Here is a 12869-nt window from a genome sequence, read left to right as displayed (position 1 = left end):
TCCCACAAAGTTTCCATTGGAGGTTTTCTGTTAAGTTGGCCACATCTGTCATCAATGGTTCAAAGTTCCCTGATTAATGGTTCTGTGCCGGTCCGTTCTCAGTTGAAGACATCTTTATCTACTTTAAATAGTTGTCTTTGTAAAATAACCACTTAACCTTTATCCAAGTTTATAAACAAAGTAACTTTCTCTTGGTGGTTTGCTCAAATGAACACAAGTATCTTTGTGCAACTGTAATGATGAAACAATATTTTAACTGTGCTGTTGACACCGGGAGGGGAGTGGAGGGGAGGGGGGGTTGACAACTCTGGGCTGTACAGAAAACCTGCAAGACAGGTGTGGGCAATCCACTGCGGACTACAAGGGGGTGTGTTTGCCCCAAACTACACTGCCCACAGCAAACACACACTTACCCACAATGACCTCTCAGGGCTATTGACATTTGTGTTCTACCAATACTGCAAACAGAGGGAGCGTCTGTAACACAGTTTGACTTTAAACTGCTGACAAACCGACACAGGAAGCAGTGAAGAGGAAGTGGGCGTGTCTGTGGCTCGCTGATATCTGTGTCCTCCCAGTGCAACATCAGTGCTGTAACTTTGTCCAGAACCCTAACAGACAGAGACAGACAAGGCGGTATGACCTGGAATCTGCTTTCACAATCCTCACTTGAACTGTTATGAATGATAAAATGTTATGTTTTGGGCCATAATGAACAAAGGCTAAACAAGGTCAACACTTAAGAAGACGTACTTCATCACTACGCTCACAAACATTGCTTTATACAAAGGGGGCTGCTAACATCAGCATGCTAACATGCTCACAGTCATAAAGCCCTGCTGATGTTAAGCAGGTATAGTGTTTACCGTGTTCACCATCTTAGTTTTGTGTGTTGCATATAACATTTGCTAATTTGCACTTAACAAAAAGTCATTCTTTTTGGTCTTAAACAAAAAGCCATAAAGTATTGGACATCACTTTGAAATAATAATCGGACAAGATGAAAACTCAGGGGATCATCAATTAATACAATTCATCCTCAGGGGGATATGAATGTTGTGTGTAAATCCATCCAGTACATCTTGAGGTATTTCACTCAAAAACTACAAGCGTCAACCTGCTGGTGGCGTTACAGGAAAGGTCATTAGGGTTCATCCTCTGGGGACCACAAATCCTTTTGCCGTCCTCCCTAAAAAATGGCCAATTAGGCTAATTGGATCCAAGTTGCAGGTGCGGAAATGTTTTTGAATATGCAAGGCAAAGAAAGGTGTCAATTCAAAAGGTGTAAAAGCAACTTTCTCCAGAATAATGCGGTATCTTATTATTCATGAAATGGCATTACAGCTCAAATTAAAATGACCTTAGTAACAGTGTCACAGACAGACTTTTCTCCACATCTTGCCCTTTCAGACAGCCCTGAGAGGAGGGAGGGGGGTTGCACTTCTTGTGAAAGGAAGCCTGCTGCAGCCACAGCAGGGGAGGAGGATGCTCCCTCTCTTCCTCTCTGTTCCCTGCAGCTGATTGATGCTGGCAGCCTTTTACCTTTTAGTTTACCGGCACAGTGCTAGGCTCAGATTTGTCACTGGGAGCTGCACCAATCTCCGGTCTGCTGCTGGGCGCTGAGAGCAGCTCAGCGGAGACTGGCGACATTTACACCCTCCCTCTACCCAACAAAACTACACAGAACAGACAGGGAGACAGAACTTTATGGTCAGAGGCACAGAGGCTGAGTCCTTGAAGGAGACAGATAACATGGCCACTGAGGATCACAGATTTTAGTCTGTCTGCAGCTGTTTTATCCCCCCCCCCGTCTGATAGCGTGACATGCAACTTTATAATGTTTAAAAAGCATGAAAGTTGAATGCAAAAGCAATTTGATTTCCAGATCATTTTAAGTATTTTAAGTACCACAATCTACTGAAGTGCTCAATGTAATTTCATGCATTGTTATGTGTGAATTGAAAGTGCCTTGTTTACGAAGAAATGCTTTGCTTGTTTTGACTGAAACCCATTTAAGAACTCAAATCAAAAATATCACCCGAAGACAACACTGTACTTCCAGTGTTTTGTTCATTTTTGCTCTAGTTTTGTTAAAAGAAGTTAAAGCGTGACATTAAAAAATATTTGTTTATAATTAGCATCTTGCACAAAGCTGGTTGTGTTCTGTACTTAATAAAAGTAATTTGCGGTTGCAAAAGTGCAGGACTAGAGCTTGATTGTATGAAGGTTTTGCGTAATGCTGTCGTCGTGACCAGATTAGTGGTTTTTATTCATTTCTTATTTTGTGTTGCTATCAGATATAATAAACAGGATGGCAGAAGAACAAAAGCTTGTTGTGTGCAGGTTTGTATGTCCTGTCTTATTGCCAGCATTTCACTTTATAAGATGAAACAGGCTAGGCTTATGTCAGACTGGCCTTAATGGAGTCCTATAGAAGTTCTGATTTGAGTTTATTATTGCTTTCGTTTCCTGATTCTTACCTTTTTTCCGGCGCAGCCAGGGTTTGACTTCATGCTGTACTTGAACACAAACCTCCACACACAAAATAATTAAACATTAACCATAGAATGTACTGACCTGACAATGTGTCACTTCTTTTAACTGAAAAGGAAATGAGGCAATATAAAGCTGCAATCCCTTAAAAACAATAACAAAACTGTCAGATTATAAACTTGAACTATTCTACAGAATGAAAGATATCTGCATCAAATTGCTATGGATTAGAGTGTCAAAGCATAGCCTGGCTTTCAAATGATGGATTGTGGCTTTATACAGCGTTTTAGTGGCTCTGCCAGACTTCCGCTGCAGCAGAGGATTTGTGAAAGTAGAAGTTTGTCTTCTTGTGAAAGTATCTAATACATCATATCCACTATGGTGACTTATAATTGCACACAACATGTTTTAAGTTAAACGCAATTTTGAGAACTGTTAATGATTCAAGGAATGTTTGAACACTTAATGGTTTCACTGCTTTTTAACACTTCACTGGGCTAATTGTATGTTCAGGTTGATAACACACACTAACAGTCTGAGTCGGCAGTAATGTAAGCCTGTGATCCGTTACAATATGTGTACTTTTCATTAGCTGTCAATGGCTGCAGATTTCCTCAGAGTTTATTGAAACAGCAAAGTGTTTGCTTTAATAAGGAGCCATGAAAAAGCTCCAGAACAAGCGAGTAAGTGGACCTTGAGCTCAGGTTGTTTTGTCAATTTACCTTTCTCTAAGCCCTGCCCCCCCCCCCCCTGCTACTCCGTCAAGAACTGCACTCTAACTTCAGCAGTGACAACGAGCAAAAAAAACAACACCAAAAAAACAGACATTTCGTCACTATTTCAAAACCTGCTATACTGGGCTGGAATGAAATATATCCAGTCTGCAAATGAAGACAGCTTTGGATATTTTCATGTTGAGTGAAATAATAAAAAAAAGACTTATTGCTGTTTAAGTATATTTAAGGTAACTTAAAGATTGGGAAATATTAAGCAGTTGGCTTGCTGGTTCTCTCTATTACAGTGTAAGCTTCTCATTGGCTATGGTACTAACGTTTATAAGATGATTATCAGAGACAGTCTCACCATTTTCAAAAAAAAGATATCGTTGTTCGCTCACATGTTTTTATGAGGCTTTCAGTCCTTTTGATATTGTTAATCTATTAATCTATACTCGCAAAATCTTACAGTACACAGTGTTTATGAATGCAAATGTAATGCAACAGCCACTGCTGTCATGAATAGCTGTGAAGGAGCATTACAGTAAATGGGACATTTCAGAAAACAAGGGAAAAAAGGGAGGATGTTCATAAGTTTAGCTAGACATGCCATCTCTTTTTGTTTTCTGCTCTCACACCTTAACAAAGAGAAATACATCTTATTAAATAATTATGCATGTGTTGTTCTCTGTGAACAGTGTGATGTGTCTATATCAAAGAGTTGGAAAACACAAACACGCACACATTATTAAAGAAATGCAGGTCGCAGTGAGCTAGAGGCAGAACATGTGAGCAAATGTGAAAGATTTAGCACATAGGCTGATATGAAGAAAAGCTGTTATCTCCAACTCTGCAAATTGGCTAATTTGGCTCTCTTTATCTGTCTCCCTCCCGCGCTCAGCGTGGTCAATTATGTGTGTGAGAGTGTGTGTAGGTGTGTGTGTGTGTGTGTGTGTACATGTTTTCATCGTTTGGCTCAGTTTTCTTGCAGAAAAAAAAGCATACACCGAGTGAAATGTGTTTTGGAGGTGTTTCTATCAAGGACACAGAACACTGTATTAGAAATAGCCCCTTGTCAGAGGAACTCATTCTCATCTCAGAGGGAAATGTATGCATCTTTTGACTAACATTTGGTCTCAGTCTAATACAGAAGATATAATATTGGAGTTCATCCATGCCTCTTAGAGCACCTTGAGGCATTCCCCCATTATTGTAATAATAGGAGAAATGTGAGACACACAATGAGGACAAATGTGTCAGATTTCGCCGTTGCTGTGTTTTGGCTGAGGAGAGCGGAGCACGACGTTCTGTTTCTGGAGATTGCACTAGTGGAAGAGTCTCGGTCTATCCTTCCCCTTTCCTGTCCAGATGGCAGCATCAGCTGACAGCAGATACCAGGTCTCTTTTGCAGACATGTCTATCTTTGAAGCTCTTGAGAAGCTAATTGGTGGCAGAAGTGTGTGTGTGGGAGGTTGGGCTGTTGGAAGGGTGTTGCATGTCTGTGCATCTTTCTTTGTGCGTATATCTTCTTATGATTTTGTTTGCATAAATCAATCACAATGTATTTTACAGCTACAGTGCTTCTGGACATCTGACAAATAAATTAATCGTTTTTTTTTGTTGAAATTTGTTCAACTCAGACACAGCCCACACAAAGCCTTTATTTGATTAAACTCCTGGGATAGTTTGGATTTGTGACCCAGTATCCCACAAGGGAACAGACATTTGATTACTGTACTTTTCAGCCAAGAGAAATCCCTCCTCCTCCTCCTCCTTCCCATCCTGCCCACGGGAGATAACAAAGCTCTTCTGTGCTGCAGAAAAGGACACTCTTCTATGCTCTGCCAGACCGGCTACCAAGTTCTGCTTTTGGCTATAATTTGTTGGCATTTATCTTAATTTGAGCTTGAACTGGACATAAAATATAGTACTGAAGCAAAAGGAGAGGTACTTTAGTTGAAACTATTGGGAACATGTATGAAATTCAGAGTGATTTACATGAATATGATAAAACTCTATGAGGAGAAATGATAATAAAAAGCGTTACTCTTTCTAAATTTGATTTAAATTATAATATGCAGAATTCAGCAAATTCGCAGTTTTGAATTAAGACAACCATTCGTGTTTTTTAGTGCTATGACTGATGTTAGCCTTTAATAAAGACACACATGACTTGACATCAGCACAGTTGTGTGTGAGAAATATGTAATTGTTGAGTATAGGTTCATGCTGCACTTCAACTCAAACACAATGTATACAGTTGTGTGAAAAAGTGTTTGCCCCCTTCCTGATTTCTTATTTTTTTGCATGTTTGTCACACTTAAATGTTTCAGATCATCAAACAAATTTAAATATTAGACAAAGATAACACAAGTAAACACAAAATGCAGTTTTTAAATGGTTTTTATTATTAAGGGGAAAAAAATCCAAACCTGCATGGCCCTGTGTGAAAAAGTGATTGCCCCCCCCTGTTAAAACATACATTAACTGTGGTTTATCACATCTTTGGAAAGCTGAGTTCAATTTCTCTAGCCACACCCAGGCCTGATTACTGCCACACCTGTTCTCAATCAAGAAATCACTTAAATAGGACCTGCCTGACAAAGTGAGGTAGACCAAAAGATCCTCAAAAGCTAGACATCATGCTGCGATCCAAAGAAATTCAGGAACAAATGAGAAACAAAGTAATTGAGATCTATCAGCCTGGAAAAGGTTACAAAGCCATTTCTAAAGCTTTGGGACTCCAGCGAACCACAGTGAGAGCCATTATCCACAAATTGCGAAAACATGGAACAGTGGTGAACCTTCCCAGGAGTGGCCGGCCGACCAAAATTACACCAAGAGCGCAGCGACGACTCATCCAAGAGGTCACAAAAGACCCCAGAACAACATCCAAAGAACTGCAGGCCTCACTTGCCTCAATAAAGGTCAGTGTTCATGACACCACCATAAGAAAGAGACTGGGCAAAAATGGCCTGCATGGCAGAGTTCCAAGACGAAAACCACTGCTGAGCAAAAAGAACATAAAGGCTCGTCTCAGTTTTGCCAGAAAACATCTTGATGATCCCCAAGACTTTTGGGAAAATACTCTGTGGACTGACGAGACAAAAGTTGAACTTTTTGGAAGGTGTATGTCCCATTACATCTGGCGTAAAAGTAACACGGCATTTCAGAAAAGGAACATCATATCAACAGTAAAATATGGTGGTGGTAGTGTGATGGTCTGGGGCTGTTTTGCTGCTTCAGGACCTGGAAGACTTGCTGTGGTAAATGGAACCATGAATTCTGCTGTCTACCAAAAAATCCTGAAAGAGAATGTCCGGCCATCTGTTCGTGACCTCAAGCTGAAGCGCACTTGGGTTCTGCAGCAGGACAATGATCCAAAACACACCAGCAAGTCCACCTCTGAATGGCTTAAGAAAAACAAAATGAAGACTTTAGAGTGGCCTAGTCAAAGTCCCGACCTGAATCCGATTGAGATGCTGTGGCATGACCTTAAAAAGGCGGTTCATGCTCGAAAACCCTCCAATGTGGCTGAATTACAACAATTCTGCAAAGATGAGTTGGCCAAAATTCCTCTACAGCGCTGTAAAAGACTCATTGCCAGTTACAGCAAACGCTTGATTGCAGTTGTTGCTGCTAAGGGTGGCCCAACCAGTTATTAGGTTTAGGGGGCAATCACTTTTTCACACAGGGCCATGTAGGTTTGGATTTTTTTCCCCCTTAATAATAAAAACCTTCATTTAAAAACTGCATTTTGTGTTTACTTGTGTTATCTTTGTCTAATATTTAAATTTGTTTCATGATCTGAAACATTTAAGTGTGACAAACATGCAAAAAAATAAGAAATCAGGAAGGGGGAAAACACTTTTTCACACAACTGTATATAACACCATTTCTCTCTTCATGATTCAGTGACATTTGAATGTGATAAATGTCACATTTAATGCATAAAAAAACGAGATGTGACTTAATTCAGGTCAACTTCTGGTCAAACCCTATTTGGTGAAAGTCTATTGAGGTCATCTCTCATTCACTAGGGGGGTGGATATTGATCTCTGATACTCTGATCCATATGTGAGGTCATACATAAACTTTTCTATGAAAGAGCCCATAAGATGGTCTTGTGGACTTCTAAAATGCCTCCAGAGGAATCACAAAGAACACTAGGCGACCTGAGAAAAAATAAAATGTTTGTGCTTACTTGCAAGAAAAGAAGCATCAGCGTATTAACACATACAACTTTAATATATTTTCACAGTGAACTCAGGGACGATGGGGTGTATAATGTTACAATGTCTCACTTCATTTGCTGTGGCTTCATATCTAAAGAGCAAACAATGACATAAGCTCATAAATGGCACATAACAATGAAACATTGTGACGTCCCAATGTGTAATCTTGAAAGCAGTGATACCGTAGTTGATATAATCAAATTAAGCAACAAAAAAGTCAATTTAAAAATATAAAATGATCATACCGAAGAAGCTTAATGTCTTACTTATCAATCAATCCCCAAAATTAAAGACTTAAGAGGCTATTTGAACAGTATTTACAGTGTCCTATAGTTAGTGTTCGGATCACCAGTAGCCTCTCCACAATAACGTGATGCAAGCACAGCTCGGTAAGGATCAAAAGAAAACCAGAGCCTAACATTTCTGAGAGTAACCACTCATTTAATCAAGAACAAAGCAGTCTCTGTAAAAGCTATAAAGAATCACAAGGCCACACAAATAACAGAGCTAAGGACTCAGTGACATAAAAAGAAGCCATGCGTCTTCAAACCTTACTAACCAATGACATTCATGTTTGGGTTAGGAGGAAGTCTTCCGCTTTGGAGGACTGAGGAGAAAATGGCAGAAAAAATGTCAACTCTGGCTGATCCCACTGCACAGAGCGTGAGAGTGACGACAAACACAAGACACTGAAACTAGACACGGCTGAACTGCCCGTTTAGAGAGTTCATCAAATGTAAGCACTAATGGAGCAGAGGCGCGCTCCAAGTGGTGGTTAATACGTCGTATGCATGAATGCACTCTTGCACCCAGAGAGCAGTTTTCAGCTCGTTCATCGGGAGAAAACATACTCGGTGTAACTGGTCCACAGTTTGTCCTCCCCCGGGTCATTGCTACCGTATGAGCAGGTCCCGGTGGAGTTGCAGGCCACCATGTGGAAACCAGCCTCGGCCAGCCGGTCAAACGCCTGCTCCAGAAAGTTATACTTCAGGTAATACCGGGCGGTGTATTTGTCGGGCGGGCGGTCCGGGTCGCGGCTCTCGTTCAAGGTTTCCCCGAAGACCTCTTTGGCCAGAGAGATTTTGCTGCACACGGTGATTCTGGCGACCCTGCGGAATTTCGCGTCCGCCTGGATGTCCCTCCCGATGGTGTAACTGCCTCTGTACCCGATGGTGATGTAGCCGGCGTTGGCCCCGGGAGAGCGCAGGGTCCTGTCCGAGGAGGAGGAGGAGGTGACCGGGCTGGTGAGCTCGGCGTCCTCCGGCTCCCCGCTGTCCTCCGTGTACGAGCCGTCTTTGCTGACCGTCGACAGGCGCCTCGACAGCTCCGGCAGTCGGAAGAAGTCCGCTTCTTTCTGCAGCCTCCTCCTCTCTTTGAAATACTCGGGCAGGAAGAGCTCGGAGTCCCGCAAATAATCCAAAATGTAGCGGAACAGAAAGCCGTCCCGGTCGAAGAAGAAGCGGCCCTTTCCGTCTTTCGGCAGGTCGCCCGGGGAGCTCTGGGTGAACTTGGTCCACAGGAGCGAGTTGGGTGCCGCCGTGAGAGTTTCGAGTCGGGTCACATACACCTGCCCACCCACGTTTAGCTCCACAATCTCGGGGAAAGTTGAACTTTGGCTGTCGGTTTGTGCCATCTCTCTCTCTCTTTTTCTCAGTTGCTAGTGTCCCTGTAGGTGCCCTAACACAGGACGGATAGTTTGAGAGTGTCCGTGCTGTACGGAAATGTTTGTATTGGTTTGGCTGTGTGGGAGGAGAAGGAAGAGGACGGCCAACAGAGACATTAACTGTTCACTGGAACGCTCTGACAAAACACAATGATGCATTCAAGGGCGAGACGTAAGCCTCAACATCCCACTTGTAAACCCACATGCAGAGAAAGTGACAAATAGGCCCCCACGTATACTGTAGGACTACTAAAAACAATGTATTTACAAGAGTTAGATGAGACGATTGCTGGGAAACGTCTAGTCTGGCTCTGTCGAAATGTAATAAAACCTGCCACGCCTCTAAAGATCACTTATGTGTCATCTTTACACACCAGTTTTTGTACGGGTCCACAAACGAGATAAAGTACATCTTTTTAGGTACTTGAGCTTTGAGTTTGCTTTGCTTGATTAGACCTACTTCCTGCTTCTGCTACTTCATTCTGCACTACGTTTCAGTGGGAAATATTGTGCTGTGTGTTTAACAGATATGTAGTGTTTTTTTTTAATGAAAATCACTCATATGATGCAGAGTGCATTATAAGACTCATGTTAAGCCTTCATAATACACATATTAGACTGGGTTACGTAAAACAATTGCTTTACTTTTTTAGTCATTTTTCATGACATGTGGTAAAGATATGGGAAGCTATTTGTAACCATAATGGATGCCGAATGTCTTTATTGCTTGCCCTAATGCATCTATGACAGGTCAAGTCAGGATCTTTATGTCTGTAAGAGGATGTTTATGTCTTTCTGCGGCACAGTACAATAATAAAAAAGGTCACGGCCATGTAGCATGTTCCTTACGGCTGCAGAAACAGATACAGTGTGGTCCGACTCTGTTCACATGGTATTATTAATAATCCACTAGAAGCAGACAAGCTGTTGTTATGAAGAATAAGTTATTGTGGCAACCTAAACAACTCTCTCTTCATCATGTTCACATAAAGCACCATGATGTTCCAGGAATTCTCATTTGTGTGACATAAAAGTTGTGCTAAGAAACAAATTATAATTTAAAAAAGTGGTCAAACTCAATCTGACAGTGTGCTCAAAAGCTTCGGTACAACCACTAAATACACCTTGAGGTGAATTAGATTAAGTGTGTCTTGGGTCTTTATATGTACTTCTGCAGTAACAGGCAAAGGTCAGTACACAAAATGTACCAAAAACCTGAAACAACTTCGCCTGAAATCCACATAAGTCTTAACCCAATATTGGTTTCAGCTTTCCACCGTGGAGCTCTGTGATCTAGTCTTGAAGTGCAGTGTTAGCCATTTCATATTTCAGTCCACACATCAGCATTTCTGCCACTGATGTTATCTCTCATATGACTGCTTCGTTAACTCAGATGTTGAATTTAGTTTGATGCATAAAAATCCTCAGCTATAAAACAGTTTTGTGTGGTACAGCTGCAGCCTGGAGACACGATACAGAACGAAGATAAACAATCAGAATGGTGTTGCAATACTGTTTCTGTTGATACAGTTGTACAACGGGATTATAGAACACATCTTGCAGATATTTAGCCAATCTGATAGGAAAGTAAAGCAAACTTTCATTCAAAAATGACAAAAATATTATGCAACAGCAGAAATGTGGATATAGATTCTGATGAAGCAAAAAGCATTAAAAACATGTATAGATATTCGGTTCATATCCCAGATTAATGGTGGTTTACATAAACTCTGTAAATACAAACAAACATGTCCAACTTTTGCAGCTGAAAGCTCGTAAACTTGCTTTCCAGACACTAAATATTGTTATAGAGCACAAACATTAATGTGCCAGCATTTCCTACTGGAGACATTTCATTCTTTGGATTAGAGCGACATCTAGTGGACATTAAACAAAGAAGCAGGTTGATTGTGTTTAATAGAGATACTAGGAGTTACTGTATTGCTAAGACACATTGTGTACAACTTTTGAATGACCCAGTGTTTTCTGCCCTTATAAAATAGAGGCAATATGTTTGTTTATTGGAGATGTGTGACACTGAAAAACAAGTGTATCACAAACACTTTATTATAAAATAAAAAGTCTCTCTCCCTGCACTCCACAAGGGCCAACACATCGTAGTCCTCCGTCCAGGGTCGACCTCATGTCTGTGTTATCGCCGTTAAAGATTACCAATTTTTCTCAAAGTCTGGCAGAAGATAATTTGATAAAGGGACGTGTTAAGTTTATCTCTCCAGCCGTTTCCTAGAGAACAAAAAGGTCAAGAGATATGGCAGCTCAATTACTCAACACATGGTTCCCCTCAGAGGCAGTGTATGCATTTATCTGTAGTTTTTGGTTCATATTTCTAAAGCCATACATCACGTTGTGTTGAGGGTTGCTGACCCTGATAGAAGAAATGACAAGCTTCATGTTGATGTAACATTTCGGGGTTGGACTTTGAATGTTTCGGTCGTTTAGAGGGAGAAAGAGAGGTGTGGTGGAATGTGGTGAGTATTTAGGTGTAAGATTGGGCAACAACTATTTTTCACAGACGCAAAGCCAGAAAGTTGCGTAATTTCACACAGTTGAGCATGTGATCATTTGACTGAGCATCCTGCTGTTCTCCTCAATGTGCTGTTTTACTTCTCTATTTCCAGTTTGTATGTGCTGTAGGGGTGTGCATGATGTAGTCGATCAAAAGTTGCTACCCTTGCTGGTCGGCACCAGAAATACTGTTGGGTTCAAGGTATTAGAATTGTATTAACGTACAGGGGCGTCGTTAGGCCTATTTTAGGCCCCCCTAAAATAATCACACTTTCTCATTGAACCAATCTATGAACTGTCTGAAACAATGGATATCCGCTGCGCCATATGGGCCCCAAAAAAAATTGCAGCGCGCTGTGCGCGCAAACATGCCACTCCCCTTGGGGCTAAGCCCCCCCCTTTCTTTGAATCCTAGAAACGCCCCTGTTAACGTACACATTTAAATTGTATGTTGACGAATGCTGTCTCAGCTGTTGCTGTGCAGAGCCGCCACTCCTCCTGCTGCAACGGTGTCTCTCTGCTCTGATCTGAATTCAGCAGCCACTCATGACTCACGTCCACCCCGCTGAGTTCTACCGACCCCCCATCTGCCCCCGCCTCCTCTTTCTCAATGAGCGGAAAATGTTTTTGTATATATATATTCGAAGCTTCTATTCTGTCATCGTTTTGCATTGTGTTATAAGCCTAAAATAAATGGGAAAAATACAATTTTGTGTTATTGTGGTTAGGCTAAATGTAATGCTAGACCACCCCATTAATACAGGTGCGTGTGGGAGAGTAAACAGTTTCTAGACCGCAGTGAAAAAGTCGTTTTTGAAAGGCTAAACGCCAACAAATATGGATTGAAGATAAAAAGCTGTTGTGAATTTTGGAAATTATTACATTTGTCTTTGTTCAATCAATTGTTACTTTTGGACTGAGACAATTAACATTAGGAACGAGGGCTGAGCGCCAAAATGTAACACCACACACCAGGCAACCAGAGGCTACACTCCAGCTTTATTTAAAATACTATGTGGTTATTAAAAAAACGTGATCAATGATTTCAAATGGCTCTTATACACAATGTTTAACCTGATAGATTCCATTGTGCTAAATGTTGACTGTTCTCTGATTGTTTTCTTACTTTTAGACTGCTCGGCTAGTGTAAGTTTAAACTAGAAACTTTTAAATGCAGGGGGAATTAATTAGGAACATCCCTAATGTGCTGAAACTGATGACAGGTTACTTGGCAAC

At 41.2% G+C, this 12869-nt stretch overlaps 1 protein-coding gene across 1 annotated transcript; it reads right to left on the bottom strand.

The window, feature by feature from the left end:
• Positions 1-7436: 7436 nt before the first annotated feature.
• Positions 7437-9173, bottom strand: LOC116383045 (BTB/POZ domain-containing protein KCTD12-like). The gene has a single exon (XM_031846570.1). It carries the CDS (start codon positions 9075-9077, stop codon positions 8277-8279), a length of 801 nt encoding a protein of 266 aa, XP_031702430.1. The 5' UTR covers positions 9078-9173; the 3' UTR covers positions 7437-8276.
• Positions 9174-12869: the final 3696 nt, after the last annotated feature.

The sequence above is a fragment of the Anarrhichthys ocellatus genome, unplaced genomic scaffold (assembly GCF_004355925.1).
Source record: "Anarrhichthys ocellatus isolate YVR2014 unplaced genomic scaffold, GSC_Weel_1.0 scaffold6, whole genome shotgun sequence".
Lineage (NCBI taxonomy): Eukaryota > Metazoa > Chordata > Actinopteri > Perciformes > Anarhichadidae > Anarrhichthys > Anarrhichthys ocellatus.
Note: the sequence above shows the minus strand (reverse complement) of the source record. Positions and strands in the feature narration are given on the sequence as shown.